General features: G+C 38.2%; 2 protein-coding genes across 4 annotated transcripts in view; both read left to right on the top strand.

Moving 5' to 3' along the window:
* The window catches only part of LOC145776949 (uncharacterized), a 36,117-nt gene extending 24,258 nt beyond the window's left edge, over positions 1-11,859 (top strand). For all 3 annotated transcript variants that reach the window (XM_082588197.1, XM_082588196.1, XM_082588195.1), the window contains 4 exons: positions 5,774-5,860; positions 5,999-6,189; positions 6,469-6,532; positions 7,331-11,859. In XM_082588197.1, coding sequence (XP_082444323.1) covers positions 5,774-5,860; positions 5,999-6,189; positions 6,469-6,532; positions 7,331-7,366 — 378 coding nt within the window. In that variant the 3' untranslated portion in view covers positions 7,367-11,859. The remainder of the gene's footprint in view (positions 1-5,773; positions 5,861-5,998; positions 6,190-6,468; positions 6,533-7,330) is intronic.
* A 5,245-nt stretch (positions 11,860-17,104) lies between these two features.
* Positions 17,105-24,140, top strand: LOC145777651 (leukocyte surface antigen CD53-like). Its single transcript, XM_082589081.1, has 5 exons — positions 17,105-17,321; positions 19,378-19,587; positions 20,984-21,145; positions 22,587-22,730; positions 22,967-24,140. Exons 1-5 carry the CDS (start codon positions 17,253-17,255, stop codon positions 23,063-23,065), a joined length of 684 nt encoding a protein of 227 aa, XP_082445207.1. The 5' UTR covers positions 17,105-17,252; the 3' UTR covers positions 23,066-24,140.
* The last annotated feature ends 22 nt before the right edge of the window (positions 24,141-24,162 follow it).

Here is a 24,162-nt window from a genome sequence, read left to right as displayed (position 1 = left end):
ACAACTATTCACCAAACTGCAAAATGTGATTTTATTGAAAGAAATGACATGAAAATTCGCTAGAAAACGCGAAAAAAGGCCATGAAAATTTGCGAAAAAAGAACACAAAATAACGTCTACAGCTCCAGGGTCCAGGTCCATGTTGGTGTTTATGAACACAAGCTGATCGACATGGTCACCCGTCAGTCGGGATTAGAGTTGTAAATGCAAAAAAAACGAACCGTTTTTTTTTTTTTAAAAAACGTGTTTTTTTTCAAAAAAAACTTGGGCCAAAAAAAAACACGCGTTTTTTTGTTTTTTTTTGTTTTTTTTCATATTTTTCTGGAAAATTTGCAAATTTTTTACAATTTGCAGCTTAGTTTCATTATAGTGCTCTTGAAAAACATTAAACTAGTAAAATTACTTTTATTGGTGTGCTGAAATTCCTAAGTGTGTGTGCTTGGCAGCAGCATATGTTTTTGCATAGCCCTATAGCCTACGTTGTTTCACTTTCTTTTTCATTCTCAGGCATGTTTGTGGCAGTAGACCTAACAAACATTGAATTAATGCAATTTGATACATGACATAATGTAGATGAGTTAATTTCTTTTTCCTTTTATGGAAGTGCCCTTTATGGAAGGTAGCCTACGATGGTAGTGTACCGGTAGGCCTACTGGTTAGTCTTGTACACACTCAATGGGTTGACGAAATTTTGGCAAAAACAAGATGGCAGTATTCAGAACACACATTACCTTGTTTGTGGTAATTTACTAATGCAAGCTATTGCCAATAGTTTGTTTAAACATGTTTTTTAACTGATAGCTTAACAACGATGTAGCCTATATGCTTTATAAATGTTGAAACAGAAGTATTCTTTTCGTGTGTTGTAAAAGGTCTTAGACACTTTGTCATTGATGCTTCCTGCAGATCATTTGTGACATAATGCAAGAGATCTTATCACTGATATTTTTAGCTGTCAAAAGTAAGTGTATTTGTCAGAAAAGGTTTAGGTTAATGTTCCTTTCAAATGCCCATCACCCATGTTACCTATTGCTAATAACTACCAACCCTGAATGAAAAAAATTTCCCTTTAAAGTGGAGTTTTTCAGCACTGCTCAGTGTTCACATAATGAATAAATGCTTCATAATACTTTTCCTGACAAGTATAAAGTTTTACCCATATTAGGCTACCGCAATGCAGGATAAAGATACAAAACAAACTTCAAAGATGAAAACTTATTTTATTTGGGAACTACGCTGGAGTGAAAAGGAGTGAGAATTGACCTCTTGTCGTTACACACCAATAAAACCATGATGCGTAAAATCAATTTTTTTTTTTTTTAATTGTGTAGAGGAAAGATTGATGAAAAGTTTGGCAAAAACAGAAAAGTGCTAAAGTCTCAAAGTCCTGAAAACTACAGTGGTTCAACTTGGATGGATAAGTGCAACCATACTTCTTTTAAAAATGTCTATGACAGCACAATGGTGTGATTAAGGGAAAACAAACATGACTATGACATCACAAAGGAGTATTTATTAAACTCTTCAGGGAAAATAAAAAACAACAAAATGTTTCCATCTTTCACTTCATTTAAATGTGATTTGGGCTAAAAGTTGGCGCTTTAGCACTACACTGCTTTTGCCAAACTTTTCATCAATCTTTCCTCTACCCGATTAAAAAAAATTTTTTTTTTAAGTTACGCATCATGGTTTTATTGGTGCGTAACGACAAGAGGTTAATTTCTTTTTATCTCAAAAAGTAGTCGCCAAAACTTGTTTTAATGTTCATAAACAGATAGCCCACCCCAGAAAACATGGGGTAGAGCTAAAAATTATCCAAATATGTTGAGCGGTTCTTGAGATATTGCCATTTTCTATTGCTCCTTATCTATGAAGCCACTTAGTGGCCAACTTTACTTCACTTATAACTCGAGAACCGCTTGTGTGATTTTCATCAAGTTTGCACCAAATGCACATCAACTGGAACAACCTCTTGACGTTGTACTGGAAAAGGTGTGGAGTGCTGCTCAAAAGTGCCTTTGTTAAGTAGAAAAACAGGACACTGACCAGTGACCACCTGGTCCTAACATGCCCATTAACCAAAATCCCAGGTGGCTTCGAAACTGTACACGAGTGTGGTACTGCATTTAACAACTGGCTCGACCAAAGTACAGACAATACTTGAGATGTGCCAACCATAGGACACTGTTACTACTATTTGAGACAGTGAGAAATCTTTATGGCTCGTGTGTTGAGACTTGGGACCTACAAAATTGCAATGAAAAAATAGGCCTATACCAGACATATAGTCTGATTTAAAGTAAGTTATACGAGTTATGAGACTGTTTCTTTGTTGAAAGAGATGCTATAGCAATGAGTTTACTCTAATTGCTGCATATTGTGACATTTAATGTCAAAATAGGTAAAAAAAACAAAAAAAAAAACGAATAAAAAACAAAAAAAACGATAAAAAACAAAAAAAACGAGCTCGTTTTTTTTTAAAACAAAAAAAACCGTTTTTTTCATCTCTAGTCGGGATCTCAGCTTCATGACGGTCAGGCCAGCTTTTGAAAACGATCGCTCCACTGGAGCCGAGGTCGCTGGGATCCCAAACACTTCAAGTTCATTTTCACAGCGAGCGATTCACTGCCGCGACATTTCACTGCAGAGTGCAGAGGTTTCGACTCAAAAGCGACATCGAGTACGTTTGCAAGCGCATAAAGCTAAACGCACGCTCCGTCTACGTAGTAAATTATGTTGTTTTTGGGTGCATTCAACATCTGATAGACATTGAATCGACGCAAAATGGTAGATTTTTGCTATGTCCCAGCATGTAAAGTCTATGGTCCCAGGCAACAAAATCAGTCATTTTTACATTGATTCAACGTCTGCAGACATTAAATCAATGTAAAAATGACAGATTTTGTTGTCTGGTGTTGGATTGTAGCATCGCAACTCGTCCATAGTGATTATTTATCGCGAAGCTGTTGCGGTTTGCATTCAAAAAGTGTTTTCCTGCTGCCGATCGCTAGTTCATCTATTGTTTTATGTATCAATATTCAATACAGCACAAAAAGTTGCCCACACACAGAAATATGCGTGGGGGCCTGGCACCCACGCAGGCCCGTAGCCAACCAGGGGCCTGGGGGACCTCGCCCCCCTGAAAAAAATTTTGCCCCCTCTTGGCAGAATCTCAACATTCTCGAGCAACAGCTACAATTTTAATGATTTTGCCCATTTAAATTTTTTCGCCCTCTTCCCCCTAAAAAAAAGTTGCCCCCCCCCCCTTGCTCTGCGGTCTGGCTACGGCCCTGCCCCCACGGCTTAGGCGCCTATGGATTCGGTAAAAAATGGATAAAACTGCGACAAAGCTCAGCCTGCACTTTCTGCTATTGCACAACCTAGCTATCTTCATTCTTGAGAGAAATTTGTGAAATTTGGCATTAAAAATGCCAACCTGGCATCCCTGGTGCAGGACTGCCCGTTGGACCCGCGAGAGCGTGTGGTAGTCACGTGATCGACGATGCGCATGCGTCGAAGTCTTTTTTCGCTTGCAAAATGCGACAAGACAGATATCGCGCCACTCGCGTTACTTTCAACCGCGTTCAGCCGAAAGGGCTGCTATAATTTCGAATATGTCCGATACGAAAAACGAATTTCGAATATCACCTTAATCGAAATCGAATCGAAAATCGAAATTGAACACCCCTACCTATGACCTTGTAATACTTGACTGAAACAGCGCAACAAACGCAAGAGTTATACATGGAGCAACCAGTCAAACTGTTGCATGCTCTGCAGTTAACAGAAGGCTTAAGTCCTGTTCTTTCTGCATTTAAAGCGTCTGAAAACTTCGTTTCCTGAATTTGTTCCTACAAGCCAACTAGTCGGTCTTTTTTGTCATTGATTCAACGTCTGACCTTGAAACGATGTAAAATGATTATCTGGCTGAGGATGTACGGGTTCTGTTCACTTTGACCCATATATCACCATGTCCCGGCTGCGAATTTTTTTTCCCACGAGCTTTCTGTTATTTCGCATAGAGTTTGTATTAATACCGTGTGAATGCAAACATTTTTTCGTTGGTGTGTTTAGTTCAGTGGTTTCATCTTGTGCCTTATTCTTTAGGACAATGGTTCGACGCCCATCAAAGTCAATTTTTTTTTTTTTAGATTAAATTTTGCGGTGCAAAAAAGCTTTTCAAAAAAAGTAGGGTTAGGGTTAATTCTTAATCAATTCGGAAAATCTTGCTGTTAGAGTGACCAGAATCAATTTATTTTCTCAACTGTTTTTAAACTTCACTAGACTAGGTGTGTCTCCAGGCCACTTTTTTTGTCAAGTTCCATGTTTAGATTTGGACTTGGAGGGTGAAAATTGGCTGCTGACTTTGAAAACCGCGCGAAAAAATGAATCGGTAAAAACAGTTACGCGCGCCGCGCGGTAACCAGTAATGGCTACACTTACAAAAATATGCAAATGAGACAGAAAGTGGGGGAAAAAATTCGCGTCCCGACTATCAACAATTTACCCGTTTTATTGCTCCAGCGTCTGTTGCGAAATCAGAGATGTTTTATCATTCAGTGGTAACTTAACACAAATAAGGACATTCTCTTTGCTCAAGCAGTTGTTGATGGGTCTTTAATCTTTGGACCTCTTTTTCGGTTTCGAGAAGGTTTTCTACATTTCTTTGAATCTTTATCGATCCTGGGTTCTCATGATTTCATTAAAACCGCTCTGTGGTTTTAGCATTTTCAATACAATGCTTTTCAATGTGATAGCACTGATGCGTGACGTGCATCACGCACCTTCGCAGTTCAGTTGAACTTACATGGCTTTATGTCGCTCACAAGTTGGCTGATTGATTTCGTGATGTGAAGTTTGTGTTGAATCGAGTTTTCATCTTCCAAATCATATTTTCATTCATGAAGAGCAGTTTGTGTGAAAGCTAGTTGAAAAATCAAATCCTTGTATATGACCCAAGAACACTAAATTTGTCATTTCACAGTTGATTATTACGTTTGACGTCATCATGGCCTTGTGAGGGTGCGACATTGAAACATTACACGCAGACAAGCTAAGGTTTTGTCAAAAAAATTTGCATGAAACTTATCTTGATCATTTTTGGAACAAAAGTTTTGAAGAACTATTATTGTCTTTGTCAATCAACTAAATTACAGAACTTAAATGGATGTCTCAATAGCATCTATGGATGTTGACTTAGTGTAAAATAAGATTAACTTCATACAATTCGGGTAGAGAGGTACCGTAACTTTTTTAAACCATAAACAGACATAACTCAGTAACAACACTATATTTAACATTATAAAACAAAGAACAATAAGCGAACGTTTTCGGCTAGTCATACAGCTCTTCAAGCCTATAAGAAAAGTATTTTTTTTTAAAGAATTACTTTTCTTCTAGGCTTGAAAAGGGCTGTATGACTAGCCGAAAACGTTCGCTTATTGTTTTTATAATGTTAAATGTAGTGTTGTTAACTGAGTCATGTCTGTTTATGGTTTAAAAAACATTAACTTTTTCCCAGAGAGCAAATCAACCGTATTTTCATTGTAGACGTTCTATCAATGTTAAAAATGGTTTATTTGGTGTCTGGATTATTCCTTTGTTTGAGCTTATGATCTACGCTTCACGTTTTATCCGGAACCCAGGTAAATAGCACATTTTTTCCATTTTACATCGTTTCAACGTCGCCAAACGTTGAAACGATGTAAATGGCAACTTGTGCTACCTTACATATCAACTACCACTTTTCTAAATGAAGCAGTTCTATTTGTAGGCTAACGCTCCAATTGAAAGCCCAACTGAAGCCAAGCACCCACCAGAGGTTAAGAAACCAGCAATGAAGCCACCGGTAGCTCTCCAGGTAATTTTTACACAATTCAACTCAAAGAAAAACATTTTTGAGCTAATATTATTCATGGATTACTTTCTGCGTGCACTTTTAGAAAAATCTTTTCCGAGATTGACAATTCTAGGTGTTTTGACAAAAAGTTCTTTTCAGCCTCCGACAAAGCCGCATGTGGATTTACCGAAGAAACCTGTTGCCGCTGCTAAGCCGAAGCCACCTCCGCCCAAATCCAAACCGATTCTTCCAGGTGCAAAGCCGTTCCCGTCATCCTCCTCTGTGGATGAACTTAAGGATGACGTGAAGATCCTTAAAGAGCAGTTTGCCAACTTTCAGTTGGAAAGCAAGTGAGTGAGGACTGTCGCTTACACAAGTTTTGTTACTCTTCCAATCGCCTCATCTCAAACTCAACGACATTCAGTATTGTCTAGCTGTTAATGAAAACATCTACCAAGCTACCGAAAGTTGCCATTTTTCTAACGTTATTTGGCGTTAAAACGACGTACCTATAGGAACTTTAGCTGGCTTGGTACATACAACACTCTATATCAAATAAAAAAAAATTGTTTGTTGCAACAAAACACATGACATGAAGTTGAGTTACTCTGTGCTGCTTTCTTCAACAGGAAAGAGATTAGCCGCTTAACCAAGGAGCTTGATGACGAAAAGAGGCACCGCATCAGCCTGCAGGTTGGATGATAGTTTCTCTAGCTATTTTTGTGTCTTTTTCGTCTCTGACACTTTTTCGTTTCAAGCCCACACTAGCAATTCGCTGAAGCTAAAAACAGCGATTTTTCATTCTTATAAAAGTGTGCTTAGCCCCGGTGAAAAGTTAGTCACTTTTGTGAATTTTTGCCTCAGCTGGACGGTAACGGAAATAACCCTCTTATCTAGAGTTTACCAAGTTATGGCTCTCGGGCCGGCGGTGCTAGTTCTTACCGTCCGCCGCACTGTGCAAGGAGTGTCATGACCACAATACGAAAACATTTGACACTAAATCATAATTCATAAGTCTACCGATCGACAAAGACAGAAGCGCTAAGAGTTGCTTTTCATCTGTTTAGTTTGAAACTTTTTGATTAGTTTAGTTTGGAAAGATTAATGCATGTGACTTGCAGAGGTTGGTAAATGCTGATTTTTTTACAATCTATTACTGCTCTTCTTGTGTCAATTGACGCACACCACTACATACTTTCCACGCATTCTGTTGACTCACCGCAGCTCACAGGTTTTGCGTGGTAGTTCTAAATCTGTTGAAAAGAGGAATTTGGTCCACAGAAACTTCTTTCTGGCTCTTCGTTTCAAAAGTTTGGTGTTCATGCTTTAAATTAGTCTCTACACTCCAAACTACAGTAATATTTGACGTAAAAAGGAAAACTTCAACTTGTAAGATGCGAATTAAGATAAAATAACGTTTTTCCCCTAAATACGATAATTCTCATAGTTGTATTGGCCAGGCGATTTTTAAATAACTATCTTCTTTTCCAGGCCGAAGTAGCAAAGCTTCGCAAGCAGATCGGATGAGCTGAGTATGTGGAAAGTGGTCACATCAGCCGCATATATACACGTGCCTTGGTACTATATTCAGTTGTTACCCAGACAGCAAAACCCGTCATTTTCACATTGATTCAACGTCTGTAGACGTTGCATCAATGTGAAAATGACGGATTTTGCTGTCTGAGTAACTGACTATTTGTGGAGCCCAAAAGTACACAACCATCGCACTTAAATCGTGATTTCTCACCAAAAATACGGCGTGCCATTCATTGCTGTCTGAAACTAATTCTATGCCGTAGATTTTCAAAAAAGTATGCGACGCCATGCCGGTGTATCAAGTCTGCGTTGAGGCTAGTAATTCTCCGATAACACCCGCGGGTGGTGTGTCCATCTATCGCCATTCAGAGCACGAAGGTATTTCTACTTCGTGTCGACTTTTGGCTGCCACACTGCAATTCAATTGTAATTATGTTCATTGTTTTTAGAATGACTCAACCTGAATTTACAATCTTGTGTACGACAATATCATATGTGGACTTGTGCTTTTTTGTTTTTGTTCAAATTTGTCGAGTAGTAAACCAAGTATTCTCATTGTGGTAATCACGAGCATGTCTTCCCAGACAGGAAAATGGGATTTTGCAAACGGTTCATCGAACTTCTTCACACTAGAAAGCGTGTGCTCAATTTGCAAACTTTGTTTTTCTGCTCAATTAAAAACCACCAGCAGCAACGTAGCATTCCAAGCGCAACGTTCCTTGTGACATCCCTCTGTACTTAACCTTTGTGGAAATTGTATCATGTTTAAACGCCATATTGCCCCGTGCAGTTTCCACACGGCCATGACGTATAGTTTTGCTCCAACCGCCCACACGTTGTAGTCATTGTGTAGGTTTCATTGCTTCATTTTTTTAGCTTGTTGGTTCGTATGTGTAAAATCAATGTCTTTTGAAAGACGTATTATAATTAAGCAGAAGTTTAAATGATGAAGTATTTGACGCTGCCTGGGTGTGTCATTTAACTTTGTATGTCATCAAGAACCATTTAAAATTAAATGTTACTTTGGCCGTTAGTAGTCGCCAGATGACGTTTTTTACTCCACCGCGTGGTGGCGCAACCTATCCTTATTTGTTTTCAGAAATTTGTCATCATGTTTTTCAAACGGTCCATCGAACAAAGCCATAAAACAAAAAAAACATTTTTGCATTGTTTCATCATTAAAAGCGTTAATCGTGACAATAACGATTTTTTTTACTGGATCAAAATCACAAGAAATGTCCATGAATAAATCTTGGTCAGGAAGAGCTTTTGTGCGACTGATTTATGTTTCAACCTTTAACTTTTCATGCGTTGCTGCGACGTCATCAATGATCGTTTTAATGCAAACGATTTGACTTGACTGGGCTTGTTTCCACATCAGCAAATCTGCCCTTTTTACATTGATTCAACGTCTGAAGACGTTGTAGCAATGTTTTATTCTGCGCGTCAAATTTATTGGATCGGCCTTACAGTAGCTTTGTACTTTGCTGGCAAAGTTGACATTTTTGCATTGATGCAACGTATGCGGATGGTGAGTCAATGTAAAAAGGACCGATTTTACTTGCCTGATATAACAAGACTGCTACTTGTATTCGTTTTATCGCAGATATTGTACCTTTTTAACCACCTCTTTAATTACAATTTCCTAACATTTTAGATTCTCATTGTGTAGTTCATCTGTCCCACCAGATAATATATATTATATACCCCAACAAGTATCTTTGCATTTACTCTGAAAGTTGTGCATTGCCAAATTGTTGACACCCATGAGCTAAACACCATGTTTTTGCGTTTATTAAACAGTTGATGATGCAAGTAGTTGTGGAGTGACAGATTTCTTGTTGTAAACTTGGGTTTTGGTATCACTCTTCGAAAGGGAAATTGTAGCAACCAACAGAGCTGTACACGAATTATTCGTAATCACATCCTCTCAGGTTGTGGCTTCCCAGTCAGAAAATTTCCCCTTTTTACATTGATTCAACGTCTGAAATTATACATTATACAGTCGTCTGAAGACGTTGAATCAATGTACAAAAGTGCAGATTTGCTGATTGGGTTTTCACTTTTCAGTTTACACAGCGATAATAATCAAACCTTAAGTAAATGTGAAAAAAACAATTTTGTTTTCCGGAGACAACCCCAGCCAGCAAACTGGCCCCTTACATTGATTCAACGTCTGCAGACGATTGCATTATGCAATATTTTTCGGTATTTGCCTTGAACTGATTACCAGCGGCAGATTCACTTGTTGGTCTATTTTTTGACGATCAAAAAGATCATGGTTGTGGAAAATATTTTGACGTCATTCCAGTAGGTTACATTTCCCTCTGAGTAAATGCTTTTGGTTATCGCTTGCATGTGGCATCTGAAGAATGATATGAAGCTAACGTGGAAACCATTGAATGCGCAATATGGAAATTTTTTGCGAATATTTTGCGCAATATGGAAACCATTGAATGCGTAAACATCAAAAGGCTTTGTCAATTGCCGCTGCTGCTCAATTCTGACTGAAAGTTTCCGTTCACAAACGGGGAGATTCGCAATTTGTTAGAATTTATCAAATTATTCTTTATTTTATTTTTAAACAAAGCAGGTGTCAGCTCGGACGTTCAATTTAACCTGTTGTGTCTTAAAAACCTTCCATTGTTGCATTGATTTAACGGCCACTGATGTTATATCTACCTTGCAAAGTGAAGCATTGTCCAACGTCCATGCTGATACGTGAGTGAATATCAGATAAAAGAGCAGGTACCCCATACAGCAAATCAGTCGTCTTTACATTGATTCAACGTCTGCAGACGTTGAATTAATGTAAAAACGACTAATTTCCTGTCTGGGCCCCTTCTGTTAAGTAGTTACATCCCACGTTCATTTACGTAAAAAACACGTTGAGGAAAACCAATGGTGATTTTTAAGTAACCTTCTAATTCCATGAAGCCTTGGCTTGCAACATTGTGAAGTTCAACTCTTGCATGCGCCTAATCTTTGCCATGGAAACGGACCGAGCTGCTGTATGTGCATTGTGCATTTGACGTTCAAAGTCGTCAGATTTATATCAGCTCTGTTTTGTTTTAAATCTTGTGTGATCAAACTTCTTTTGTCAATGACGTGTTTACATTGCCGAGTGGTGAGAGCCCTGGAACGACGTTCGAAAGGGCGCCGGTTCGACACCGCTCATGAGCACGCGACTGTGTCTTTGGCAAGACACTTAAAAGGCATGCGTGAAGGTGGACACGAAGATTGGCTTCCTTGCCTTCCCGTCCACTTAATCTAAATCTTCAATCACCGGGCGTAAGCCTAGATACGACTGAGATTGTATTCCTTTCGTTGCTGATATTAACCCAGGTAGATAATAATCGGTTTCTATTTTCCATTGATTTGATGCAGCCGTTGGAGCAATGTTAAAAAGAATTGATTTGCTGGCTGGACAGTTGTGAACTGACAATTATTATTCCTCGGTTTTACGTGTTCAAACGTCGAACCAACAGAATCTGCGTGGTTATTCAGCTGGACCCAGATGTCGCGCTTATATCTTTATTAACGAATCAGAATAATCGAGATCATTTTTATGTATTGACAGCAATAATCGCATTAATCCAAACCAATAAACCTGTCACTTTCTGTCACATCTACGTTGCCCAACGCCAACTGGATGTCGAAAAATATTCGCTGTGCTGGCACTGACACCGCCCCAAACAGAAAATCAGTCGTTTTTTACATTGGTTCAACGTCTGCAGACGGTAATAGTTGAAAATTAAATGTAAGCAACTCTTGTCTGCTTAATGACTAATACGAAACTTTGCCAGCAAATAAATCCTTTTTTTATTTGGATTCAACGCCTGCAGACAATGAATGTAAGAGAAGGACTTATTTGCTAGCTGGAAAAGCAGTTCATTTTCATAATTGTTTGTAACATTCAAGCCAACTTTCTGTTTGCGTCACTGCACAGTCTGGCGACGTTGAATTTAGGTTGAAATGATGCAGGGGGGCGATGCTGCTTGAGGTAAAACTCTCACCGTTTTGGAAAAATACATTTTTTGCATTCTCATTCCCTCGCCAGAAAACCGGTCGCGTTTTTTGTTAATTTGATGTATTGTAATGTTTAACCAGCTGTATCTTTGTTTGTCAAAACACATTGTTTTTTCGTTGGTTTCAAGTGATTCGTTGCAACTTTATCTTTTCAGATTTAACTTAGTTTTTTTTTCAACATTACATCAACGTGAAAACAAACAGTAATTGCACAACACAAACCCAATTTTTGTGATTGAGTAAAGCCACTTGTCTATCTAGCTTGGAAAGTTGACTTTTCACATTGCTTTGACGTCGCTATACGTTGTTTTCCAAGCTGGGTTACACACGTGATGGATTTGTTTTTACGTTGATTCAGGAAAAACTATTTTTGTTTCAGAACAACTCTTTCGTTTGTAGCCGTTGATGATTGTGTATACTCGAAAGCAACATACTATTACAGCGCTTGAATATTGCTCGTGTGGTCTTTTGTAGTACCAAACGCCATTTCTTAAAAGTTGCCATTTTTATCGTTTTGACACAGCACGACTTGGCCATCAACTTTTTGTTGCAAGTAGCCTGCGCAAGTTTGTTAAGGCATCGGTTTTGAAGACGCTGAAAAGTCAATTTGCTAGTCAGTGTCCGCCCCAATAGCTCAGTTGGTTAACCGACTATGTGTTTCGAGAAACCTCAAGATCAAGTGGCACTGGGTTCGGCTCTCTGGGTGTGCGCTTGAGCAAAGTATTTCAAAGACTGCTCTCCATTCAGAGGAATCTTTTGGATGGAATAATTCACAGACAACAATTTGAAACTTCACTCTGTCAAACTCAGTGACTGGGCCTGCGCCAGTGTACAAGATTCTACTAGCTATCCTGGAGACTGAACGGATCACACAAGCCATTAGTCAGACGAAGCTAAACTGTATCAATAAACTGCACCATGCTGTACAAGTGTACTGTACATGCACCCAACAAAATACACTGGACTCGGAATGGAATCCAATGATCTTGCGTAACAGCGAGGATGCTGGCATGCGACTGCGCATGAATGCGTGAAGCACGTTACTGTGCAGCATGGTAATTTCGGACTGTTCAAATTGTTCATCCTAAGTTTGATTATTATAAAGCTCAGATACATTTAAGCAAATTCTGTAAAAACAGCGTTCTCTTGTCAAAGCTGAGTTGTCAATGCTACTGATCATTGATGGGTGTGTTTTTGATGCGAGACTTTTTATAGGGACCAGAAACTTTTTGTGAGACTCGGGATTGAATGAAAACGCTGTTCTTGTTCTTCCCAAGGAGAGGTGTCCACTGTCCATCTTTCTTGGAAAGACTTTTTTAAACAGCATTGGGTTTTGTGCGTAGCTTGTCTAGAAGCTACATTCTTTCTTATAGGCTTCAGGGACAGTGTATTCGCTTGATATCGACCCCAATTTATACGATGGTTGCCTATGGTTCACTGATTATTCTTTTTGTGATTGCCTTGACCTTGAGCACATAAACAATATAGGCCCAACAAGCCTCAAGATCTACACAAAGTTCAATTTTCAAAGATCTGACTTAAGATGAGAAATTTTCACTAGGGGTACGAAGTCTTTTGTCTTGGGCAAAAAGTGTGATGTTTACTTAGGCGTATTGCACACCATACAACATTTTACTGCAGAATTAGACATCTGTGCGCAATAATAGTATCAGGCTGCAATAAAACTATTATTTTGTGTTGTGCATATCATGTGATCTGTCCCTCGTCAATTCCTGCATTGAATTTGTGTGTCAGTTGTTGCTGTTGAGAGGTGTCGCTTGTACATCTTTAATGTAAAATTTTTAAATTTATTTTTTTATTTCCCAAATTTTTAAATTCTCTTAGATGTAGCTTATAATTATTTCTGAAGAGGACACTATGTGGTGTCGAAAACGTTGGATTTAGTAGTTTTTTCATGCTTTTTTTGTGTGTTTAATGTTAAATCCGATAACGTTACTGAGTGTTATATGTAGGCTATCTGGTACAAGCCAAGTTCTCTACCAAGGCTCAAACATAACATCTTGTTAAAACATAATCAAGTTAATCATCTGACCAAGCCTAACCTTTCTTCATTAACTTTTGCATTCACCACATGCCCAGCAGGGGCGCCGGAACGATTTTTCACTGGGGGGGCAAGATTACGAAAAAAGGGCACTTTTGTTTACTAAAAGGCCAATTTTTTTTCAAGTTTTAAGATAAAATATAGCGATAATGATAATTCGGTATACAAAGAAGGGCGCCATGCTATGTTATAATGATGTAACCTACTGTCAAGCCTTAAAGCAGCCTGCGGCCATGGCCGCTAAGTAGTGCTTGAATAAACCGCCGGTGCTACCTCCTCAATCGGCCAAGCTTGGCCGCCGGTCTCTTCTAGCCAATTATTTAATTTCGCAATAGAATGATCGTGGATTAACTGAAGAGTGATGCAAAATTAGGTCAGCGCGTCATAATCGCCACTGTTGCATTGTGCGGGGAATAGCCTACTTGTTGTTGATGGAATGTATCCAGCTGCGATCGCAAGCGCTGTAAGTCTTGTTTGTAATTTCCGACGTTTATTTTAACAAAGTCTTAATCCGAAGTGCTAATTTACATCGGCTGGCAATAGTGTCGTTTTTATGTCGATTCGATGTTGTCGGACATTGAACCGTTGTTAAAAAGGAGAACTAAGTTAGTTGACATCAATGGGGAAAACATTTTTTGATCATATTTTGCAAAAATTATGCTTCTTTTAGTAATGTACATCATTGAAATAGCTAAAACCTCAATTGCTAAGGCAACAGGGATCAGATGTCAGTAGATGTAACATAAAAAATATTTTGCACTTGCTAGTGCATCGTCAGTTCTGATAAAGGGCAGTTTAAGCACAGTTTAAGCCTACAAGTAATGTTTTAATCATTGAAATACTTATTTTATTACTTTGCAGTCATCGTCAACACAATCATGTCGAACGTTGTTTTTCGTTGCTAAAAAGAATTCTAGGGGAGTGGCGAACTTCTATAAAATCAGCCACATTGGAGACACTCGTGCGAGTGTCGTTGGAATAGTACTGGATTACAATCCCGATAAAGCAGTTATTGCGTGGTGCAACGATTCTATTGTAGGACGTCGCCCAGGCCCAGACTTCAACAACGCTAAGTGATCATTTTAGCATTGTTGCAAGTTTAATTCTATTTACTTGTGCTAACGTTATTTTGACCTCCAAGCACGCAGGTTTGGCCGCCAAGAAGGAGCTCCCGGTAGGCCACGATGGCTGCCGAAAAAAAAAACGAGTTTTAAGGCCTGTAGGCTACTGTGTTGCAAAATTTTGTGCCGTAAATATTATTTTGAGGCAAAAATGAAAGATTTTAATTAAGCTAAAAGCGAATAACAAAAATTGTTATATTGCAAAATGTGCAGTAGCTTACATAACTTTAAAAGGGCACCATTGCCCCCCCTGCCCCTCCATCTGCAGAAAATTTGAGAGCAGGGGGGGCATTCGCCCCCCCCTGCCCCCCCGCTTCCGGCGCCCCTGATGCCCAGCACTAGCAGAGGTGAACGAGAGAAGTCACTTTTTTTGACTCCTGCTCCGAAAGTATTCTCCGGCTCCCGCTCTAACTTCGAAATTCATTTTGAAGTGAAATAAGCGTGAAACTACTTTTGTCAAATAGTTTTAAAAAAACACCCGGGCTTTTTGCCCGGGTTTTTCTCAAACCTGCTTTTGCTACACTATGCCCCTCCCCTCCCCCGGACAGGAGAATAACTAACTTTTGTGATTTAATTTAGGGTGCTTTTAACAGAACATTTTTGCATGTAAAGCATTAAATTACCACTTTGGGTCCCTAATTTGCTCGCAAAACACTCGATTACCTTTCTGGGCCCTTTTGTTAGATTACGGGCCCCCCAGAACTAAACAATAACAACTTTTATGCTTGAAATCAGTCGTTTAGGATGCTTTTAACCAAACATTTTTGCGCGTAAACTATAAAACCACAATTTCGGGCCCCCCAAAAAACACAGGCCTGGGCTCTCAAGGGTACGCCGTACCCTCCGTACCCCCCTCTCATAGGCCTTGGCACCAAGTGGATAGAATAGCTCACAGACAACAACAGTTTAACACGAGGGGAAACTCCACTCTGTCAATTTCGGTGACCGGCCTTGCGTCGGTGGTCCAAAGCCTCTACAAGTATGCGAAACTGCGTGGAATAAGAAGTCAGGAACAAAGAAATGCTTTGTCAGTCCGAGGATGAAGATTCAATACCAACCAAGTTCACAACCTCAAACGAACACCGCCGAGTACGTCCATATGACAGTTGAGTTTCTAAGTTATTCCCACTAATTGCAATAAACAAATGTAAAAAAATTAACCTTGATGATTAATTTTGACCTCAAGTATCGAAATGCTGATGTTGTAAAATTTTCTTTAATGATGCAAAATCAATTAAAAGATCTTGTAAAAAACACTGTTTATTCTGTTGAATAATTAAAGCAGCCTACCTGCTAAAATACTGTGCCGTGGTACGAGTTGTAATTCTACACCGCGCTTTTGTCTTCCTTTTTAATCTCCACTGAACACAGCGACTTGAAAAAGAAATCAATACCTTGTGTATTATGGTAGCCAACGCCGATTTCCAATTCTAGCAGAGATTTTTGTCAAAAAAGACGACATAATTCTATTGAAAGCAGCAGGCTACTGCACATTCAAAGAAATCTAGTTTCCATCAAGCAAGCTTTTGTCTTCAAGAGTTTTGACAATGGCTTTGGCTGAAATTGCAGTTGAGTAAAGGATAAGCGTATGCAAAAGCTTTAGCAAGTTTGAAATGGCTTGTTCAATTTCATGTTTGTTTCGGCTTTTTTGATAGGTAATGTCGAGATAAAGTTATTAAAAGCTTTGAGAATGTAGGAAGTCAGCACCGATAACTAATTTTTCGGAATTTAACCCTAGCTGTAAGCACTGCTCTATGACATAAACAGTAGGCCTAGCCTGATTATTATTAGATTAAAACCATTGCAAATTAACCAAAAATAAAAGTAGAAAAAAATCAAAGTAATGTTTAGTAGGCTATTGTTATATAAATTGTGTGAATTTTTTTTTTAGAAATTGTTTAAGAAACAAAATTTTTAAACTTGAAAAACTTATTTTTAGTTTAAAAGCCCCACCTTTCCCCTATTTGTATGAGTTACAATGATGTGTACAGCTTTATCAGATATGTAGGCTACAGTAAGAAAGCCTAAAACATGTCAGTTATTACTCCTGGTAAGCTATAGCCTATTAGTTGGCTTTGAACGTACACGAATGGTGTGTTACTGCCATCTTGTTCTTTTAAGAGGTGTGGATTGCCATACAATTCCATCCCGTGCAATGAAGTTTACTCTTGTATTACCAAAACCTGTAGGCTACTGATCTTTTTTTATCAAAATCACCTGCTTTTTCTGTTCTATTTTTCTTTTTTTTAATTTTCTTCCTAGTTAGTACATCTGCTCCAGAATCAGCAGCATCAAGAGGCACGCACGTATTCATTTCTTGACGACTTTTCATTGTCCTTCTTAATTGTCCCTAAGATAGGCTATAGCCTAGTTGTTAACTTTAATTCTATATTAACTTTGAACTACAACTTGGCCTCGGAGGCTCGTAAATACAGTTTGAGGGGACCTATTGTTTTAGCGTATCAACTTTTGTGTTTGATTAACCCTTTAAACTCTGCCTTTACATTTTGCAGAAGAAATTATTTTAGGCATTTCCGGGGCAACAGCTCGAAAGATCAAGAAACAAAAAAGTAAATTATCTCTGTCACCGGATCTCCCAGACCTATAGTTACAGTTAAAGGGTTAAGTAGGATACTCTGATGTCATAGTCTCCGTAAAGTGTGCTATGAAAGGGGGTTTGTGGAATAAAATTGGAGTTTGGTTGGGCTATGTGGGAATTGTTCTTATAGTTTTGGTAAGTGAAATATATAAGCTCGTTGACTAAAGCGGTTGTCTTACTGTATTACTACTTCAGCAGCCTCCTGTTTATTTTATTCATCAAAGTTTACTTTCAAAAAGCGATAGAATTCCTTCCGCTCCAAAAGTCCGAGATCATTTTACTGAAGATTTAGGAAGTTGTGATCAGCTTCCGGCTGTTAGTGTTTTCTTATTCAACTCAAGTTATGTCTGACTAATATCATACTGTAGTTTTGCCATCATCCAAAACCTAAAGCAAGTAGGTTAGCGTGCAATTAAACTAGAAGTTTTCAACAGTTTTATGTTTAATCTAGGCTACGCAGTAACCACGACTGACAAGACAAACGCTTCTCAAGCCTATCCCAATCAAAAAAGTTGTTGTTTTCAAATCGTTTCAAGGTTTATTGAGTAGACACACAAAAGTAATTAAGCCAATCCTATGAGTTAATCTAAGGTCCGCTCGTGCAAGGTTTATCAGTGGATCATTAATCGGCGATTCTAATCAAGAAGGACTGTTGGTGGGTAAAAAAATAGTACACAGATTAAGCTGCTTAATCGGTGGATAATCTCTGCTGACACACCCAACCCTCGTCGTCGTCGTTCGTATGAAGCAGAAAGTTTGTGGTCAGCCGAATGGAAGGACTTGGAGCCAACTTTTCGTCAGATTGTCAAGTGTGCGGAGGCCTGTTATTCCATTGGGAGGGGAAAAGATGGGACACCCAAAGATGATGTGGTTGGTTGGCTGTTTGCTCCGTCGCAGTACACTGACACGCAGCAGAGTCCCTTATGCTCCAGCGTGTCAAGCAAGCATTGAATCGGCGTAGCCTATACCCAACCCTTAGATTACTTTAGTCATAGGATAATGCGATAATCTTGAAACTACTTGATGTCTTTTAATCTTGTGTGACATATGCAACAAGCTCAGAATCAACAACAACAACATTAGGCCTACAACAAATGTTAGAGTGCTCAACCGAAGCATTTAAAAAATATATATTTATTGACATTCTAATGGCAAAATTTAAATCTGTGAAATAGTCTGGATATAATATCTAAAGATATAAAAGCACAGTATGCGAGGGGTCACCAACCTTTTTTGCATGCGGGCCACTTTGGCACTAAGGATAGCTGTGGCGGTTCGCAATAATAAAATTTTAGGTAGGTTGACACTTATGCTAGAAAAGAACGCATTTCGTACCCAGTATCTAGCGTTACATGTTGTTAATATTTATCTTAGAATACCGCAGCAACAAAATTAGTCGAACAACGCTACTGCCATGCCAAGCTCCTTTAACAACACTTTTGACTTCTTTAACAATGTCTAATAAACGAGGCCACTTGTTTTGCGCACTTATAGAACGAGGCGAACGGTTTCATCAGAATATTCATCGCCAAGCAAGAGTGTTGTTGTCACTTTGTTTTACAAATGATATCTTGCAATTAACAGTTTCAGTAAACAAGGAAATATTTGACACATCGCAATACAGGCAACAATAGTGATCTGCAAACATAGCCTATCAGAGAAAATAGGCTCCAATAACAAGGAGAAAGAAACCAGGCACCATGAAACAAACGCTTGTGGAAGTCACCGAAAAAACGTTTCTATCGTAACTCATGAGCAGTGTTCCCTCTAAAAAAGCAATGAGTTGGTTTTTCATCCTTTTTGTGAGAGTCTATAAAACCGTCTTTGATTATTATTAGACAACTGTCACTTGCGGTGCTTATCAGCATGGCAAGAATTGTTGATTAAAAACAATGAACCACTGAAACAGTGTAGCTGGACATCGCATTGGAATAACTTTAAGCGACCCCCACCTAGAACTATAATCTGATTGGTCGGTCGGTGGAATTGTATGCAAAGCGAAAATATGCTTCCCGGAAAGTATTTTTCGCATTCATGCTCTTAACTCCTCAAGAAAAGGATTTTTGGTAATACTTGTACTTCGATATTCTCCACAAAGGATTAAAACAATATAAACGACAAACTGAACATACTGTAGGCTATATGCAGCTTTTGTGGCTAGTCATTTAACAAATTTTGTAATCTTTTTTAGGGAGCTTTGGAGGTGCCACAATTGTACTATGCATATTCCGAATATGATGCCATGTCTACATTGTTACCTTTTATACCCACGTACGCAAGAGCCAATATAATTTTAAATTTAGTTCTCATGCCAGTATCTTGGACTGTTGGTTTTGCATCCATTGCACAAATGTTGAAAAAGGAGGAGTTGCCTTTCTCTAAAATATTTTTTGCCAAAGCAGTAAGTACAATTGTGTGTGTGGGGTGTGTGTGTGTGATGATTGAGTATCTAGAGTTCACCAACTTTCGCGCTCTTCTCTGCATTTGTTTAGAGTTTAAACCATTATTAAATAGGCTATCTTAAAGATAACCGTTTTTCTGGGTTTTGTATATTGACTGCCCAAGTAATCTGCAGACCCATGAGAGTCCATGACACTCTTCTTTTTTATTTTATTGACAGGCAGTCTTTTCACACGCTGTTCAGTATTGTTACAGTTTAACAAAATTTCATAAATATGTGTCGTCTGAAAAGTGTCTTTGTTTGAAAATCTTTTGTAAGAAAACGTTTTGTGTTTATGGATCCATAATCTGTGATTAACTCTTTCGCGCCCAGCATCATTTTAAAATGATTTGCGGTTTAATGCTAAACGCCCAGCATCATTTTAAAATGATTTGAGGTTTAATGCGAAAGGCCCAGCATCATTTTAAAATGATGCTGTTTGATGCGTGATATAAAACTTTGTCTTTGAAGCAAAATATCTATAAATTTACTGGTCACTTGTAAAATGCTTATTTTATTGATATTCTCGTGTTTTTCAAAAAAAAAAAATTCGCTCAAATTTGACAAAGTGTGGTTACTTTAGCCAACAGTTAAAAGAAAAGTGTGTACTAAAGGAACAAGGCATGTTTGATTTTTCCTTGACACTTTATATCATTAGGAAGTCCACTGAAGAAAAAAAATGTTTTTAGGTTCTACACAAAAGGTGGGAGTATTTTTTTTGTAAGATGCTTCATTTTCACAAAATTTTTAACAAAAAAAAAAGTTAAAAAAGTACACATTTTGAAAATACTGCATCTTCAAATATGTTGTATTAGGAAAGTAGGTTCTAACATTCATAGTCAGAACTTGAAATTATCTTTCCAATGAGATATTCCATGTCAAAATACACAATCGGTGTCACGCGTGTCAACTCGTTAAAGTCAGAGAAATAATAGCAAAAATGTCTGGGTTTTGCGGTCAAACCGTGCAAAATCGCTGGGCGCGAAAGAGTTAAACTTTTCTTGCATAAAAACTGGTAGACCTAATCGATCTTTGATTAAGAAACTTGGATGAGTTAAAAATCCAAAATGCCCCATATCAAAGAAGCTATTGTGAGCGTAAGAGGTTAAGTTATAGCTGTTTACAATAATTAGCCTACTTTTGTTTATTGATTCGTTTGCCTTACAATCAAATTTGAAGACAATGGCCTCCTGCAAACTCGCAGCATTCTTAAAGTAAGCACCAAGCGTAATTTATGAGTTTTGTTGAGATTTATGCCATATTCCTTTTTTAGCTGATTTGCTGATGGTGCAACAAGCTATCTGTATATAAGCTTACAGCCTCAAGAATTGTCATTAACAGAAAATATTTTTTGCAGTTGGTTGGAGTATCTGTGTTACTTTTAACTGTCGGCATCATCAACATGATCCTTTTCGCTATCTTAATTGATCCTGTATTACCTTCTGGCATCATCGCCAACATTCCCATGTACAATCAAAGTACAGCAGTACAACTGTCTTGGAACAGAGCTACAAGCTTGGTAAGTAGACTCGCTATTTCTGACATCAATACTTCTTTTGTTAGAATGTCGGCAGCAAGAGGCGTGTTTCCTTTTTTGGACACAGTCGTTTGTGGAAAACACAAAGAAGACCATCGCTAGCAATTTCGAATAAATTGGTTTGGTTGAATCTACAGTAAGCAGCCTAACCGATGGAGACCATGCTAAACATTTTTTTGAATCTTAAATAATAGCCTACTAGCCTAAGGCAAGACATAATAATAATGATAATCATTTATGTAGCCTACGTTTGCTTTGCATGCAAACAAAAATAAATGACCATCTATCATGTTTTATTTTGCGCCCATTGCGACAACGTAGGCTACCGGTAGCCTACACTGCAATTACAAATGCAACACAACGGACAACAGGAAGCAGCGAAGTGACATATTAGTCTTCGAGTCAGCATGAGACTATACATTTCTGCAGGGGCTCTATCCACTTTTAGAATTCGGGGGAGTGATTTTTGGACAGTGGGCTAAAATCGTCATAGTCATTTCAACTTCTGGGGGCTGCGCCCCCCAGACCCCCCATTGCAGCATCAGCTTCTTTCTGTTGGAAGCATAGGGTTTCCAAGTCGTTTCACAAAGTATGTTTCGGAAAGGGTATTTTTGGGTAAGCAAACTGGTAGTCACTTAACAAGAAATAATTCTGCCACTGCAAATGAAAACTTGAACCAATCATAAACTACGTGTTCCGTAATGTGAAAAAGGGCGAAAAGAAGATGATACAAAGCAAATCAAGTGCTGGATTTTCTATCAGCTGGTTGGCTTAAGGGGTTTGGGCTAGAAAATAGTCATTTCATTGACGTGGGTTTGATTCTCACAACTGCTATTGCTCTTTTTTCTTCTGTAATTACCAAATAAACTTCAAAACAAGGATTAACTCTCTGGCTGAGTGCGAGAAAGGTCACAATTGGACGGGAGCCTCTTATAACATGTTCTGATTGGTTGGCGGTGTCATTCTAGTCATTTGCAGTGGCAGAATTTTTTCTTGTTAAAGTAACTACCAAGCAAACTATAATTTAAAACACAGAGTAAACGCCTGGCTCGTAGTTCAGGGTTGCCAAACCAAAAAATCATATTGAAATGAAATATATATTCATATTGAAAAAAATTCAAAATGTGCTAACAGCGAAAATAATTTTTTTCAAAATTTGATCAATAAAATATCACAAAGCTTTTCAAAGCCAAATGAGTGGGGGGGTGATTTTGCATTGATCACCCCCCCCCCACTCCAATTAGTGGGGGGGTGATCACCCCCCTCACCCCCCCCTTGGATAAAGCCCATGCATTTCTGACATATTAAAACCTTTAGTCCATTTAAAATCTTGGCTGATTAGAGGAAGTTGACTAGACCAATGTCATTACGTATGCCAAGCTTAAAAATTTGTAGCACAGTTAGACGTTAATTATATTTTTAGATGCAGTGTTGTGGAGCAAATGGACCATCAGACTGGATTGAGGCAGGATTTTCTAATGCTCCGTGTGCCGGTTACGTTTTAGGATGCGTACAAGCAATTAAAAATATCTTTTATATCGTAGTTATTTGGTCATTACTTGCTCAGGTAAGTTATACCTACAGACAGGTAATAAACTAAGTTATGATTGTTACATTTTATCTACGACTCACAGCGTGCACTTTTTTGCTTGAGTTTTATTTTCTGTGTTTTAGTTAAACTTATTTTCCTATTTTCACTCCAGAAAAGGTAGGCTACAGTACAGTAATTCAAATTGAACAATAAATAAACTACACTCTATAACAGGGCTTTGTCAATAAATCACTAAAATTTATGCTTTGCAGTCGGCCACAATACTCATTGCTTTTAACGGCGTTTGCCAGATCAAGCTGTTTACCATTCTTTCTGAAAAGTGGACTTCGTTGAAACAAAAGTTGTCTTAATGGCCTATCATTTCCTTCCAATTGCACCATTTAATGCAAAATCAAAGAATTCAATGAGCTGAAAACCTATTCCTACATTGATTCAAAGCCAAACATTGAAAATTATTGTCTTGTTTGTTTATTCCACTCTTAATTTGTTTCTCATCTACAGTATTATACACTATATACAGTATATTTCAATTGTTTTTAATTTACGCTTGTTAGTTGACGATATAGATTTAAGTGAGAGTAAAGTAAGAAGGCAAATCATCGTATCCACTTTTAGGCCTGTCATTTAGAGTCCTGCCAAAGAAACAGACGCATGTTCTTGAGCAGTACCCTTTCAAGCGTGGCACCAAGGCTCTTTCCATTAGGCTATGCATTTATGAAATTCACTTTTTCTGAAATTGAAAACGAATCATTACTTCAATAAATGTTTAATTATTTATCATATGCTTTAATTATAATACACATACAGCAGCTACTTCACAATGCATGCAAGCCAAGTCGAAAACGCGAATTCGAGTTCAAACTCTGTATTTTTGCAAACTTCAACTGTAACTTGAATTCAAAAGCATCAAACGTTGACCTTAGACACACAAAAAAAATCCGTCCAAAATTTAGGGGAATAAATATATTTCAAACATCCTTTTGCGCTTGAATTTGATTTGCTGTGTGTACGAATGCTATACATTTCCAAGCTCTATTCGAAGACTTCACATTTTGCTGAACATAAAGTTATAGGCTGATATTGATAAAAAATGGTCAAGCTCGAATTAAAAAGAGGTGAAAGTAAACAACTCAAGCTTGGACTTAGGAAAAAAATCGATCTAGTTGTCATCCCTGAATTAGATGGGATCAGTGTACCACATTGGCAGTTGCTGTTCAAGCAGTTCCAGTTCTTGTACTGCTTAGGGTTTAGCTGGCACACAAGAAAGGTAACAAATCAAGTTTTTGGAAACCCTTCTTGTCATAATGTTCTCTGAATACTGAAAAGTTTGGGTGTTCATCAGGACAATTATCGTTTCTAGCACTAGTTGCTACGTTCATCTGATGAAATTGAAAGTAAAATTAACAACAAACAAGATGGTTTATTGCTTCACTGACGTTTCGCGCAC

This window comes from Aplidium turbinatum, chromosome 9 (genome assembly GCF_918807975.1).
Source record: "Aplidium turbinatum chromosome 9, kaAplTurb1.1, whole genome shotgun sequence".
Taxonomy (NCBI): Eukaryota; Metazoa; Chordata; class Ascidiacea; order Aplousobranchia; family Polyclinidae; genus Aplidium; species Aplidium turbinatum.
Note: the sequence above shows the minus strand (reverse complement) of the source record. Positions and strands in the feature narration are given on the sequence as shown.

Excerpts from the sequence above, each read along its gene's own strand:
- LOC145777651 (XM_082589081.1), top strand. The coding sequence starts at position 17,253 with ATGAAAGGGGGTTTGTGGAATAAAATTGGAGTTTGGTTGGGCTATGTG. Across the intron at positions 17,322-19,377 it reads GAATTGTTCTTATAGTTTTG|GGAGCTTTGGAGGTGCCACA; the intron begins GTAAGTGAAATA and ends AATCTTTTTTAG. Across the intron at positions 19,588-20,983 it reads AAATATTTTTTGCCAAAGCA|TTGGTTGGAGTATCTGTGTT; the intron begins GTAAGTACAATT and ends TATTTTTTGCAG.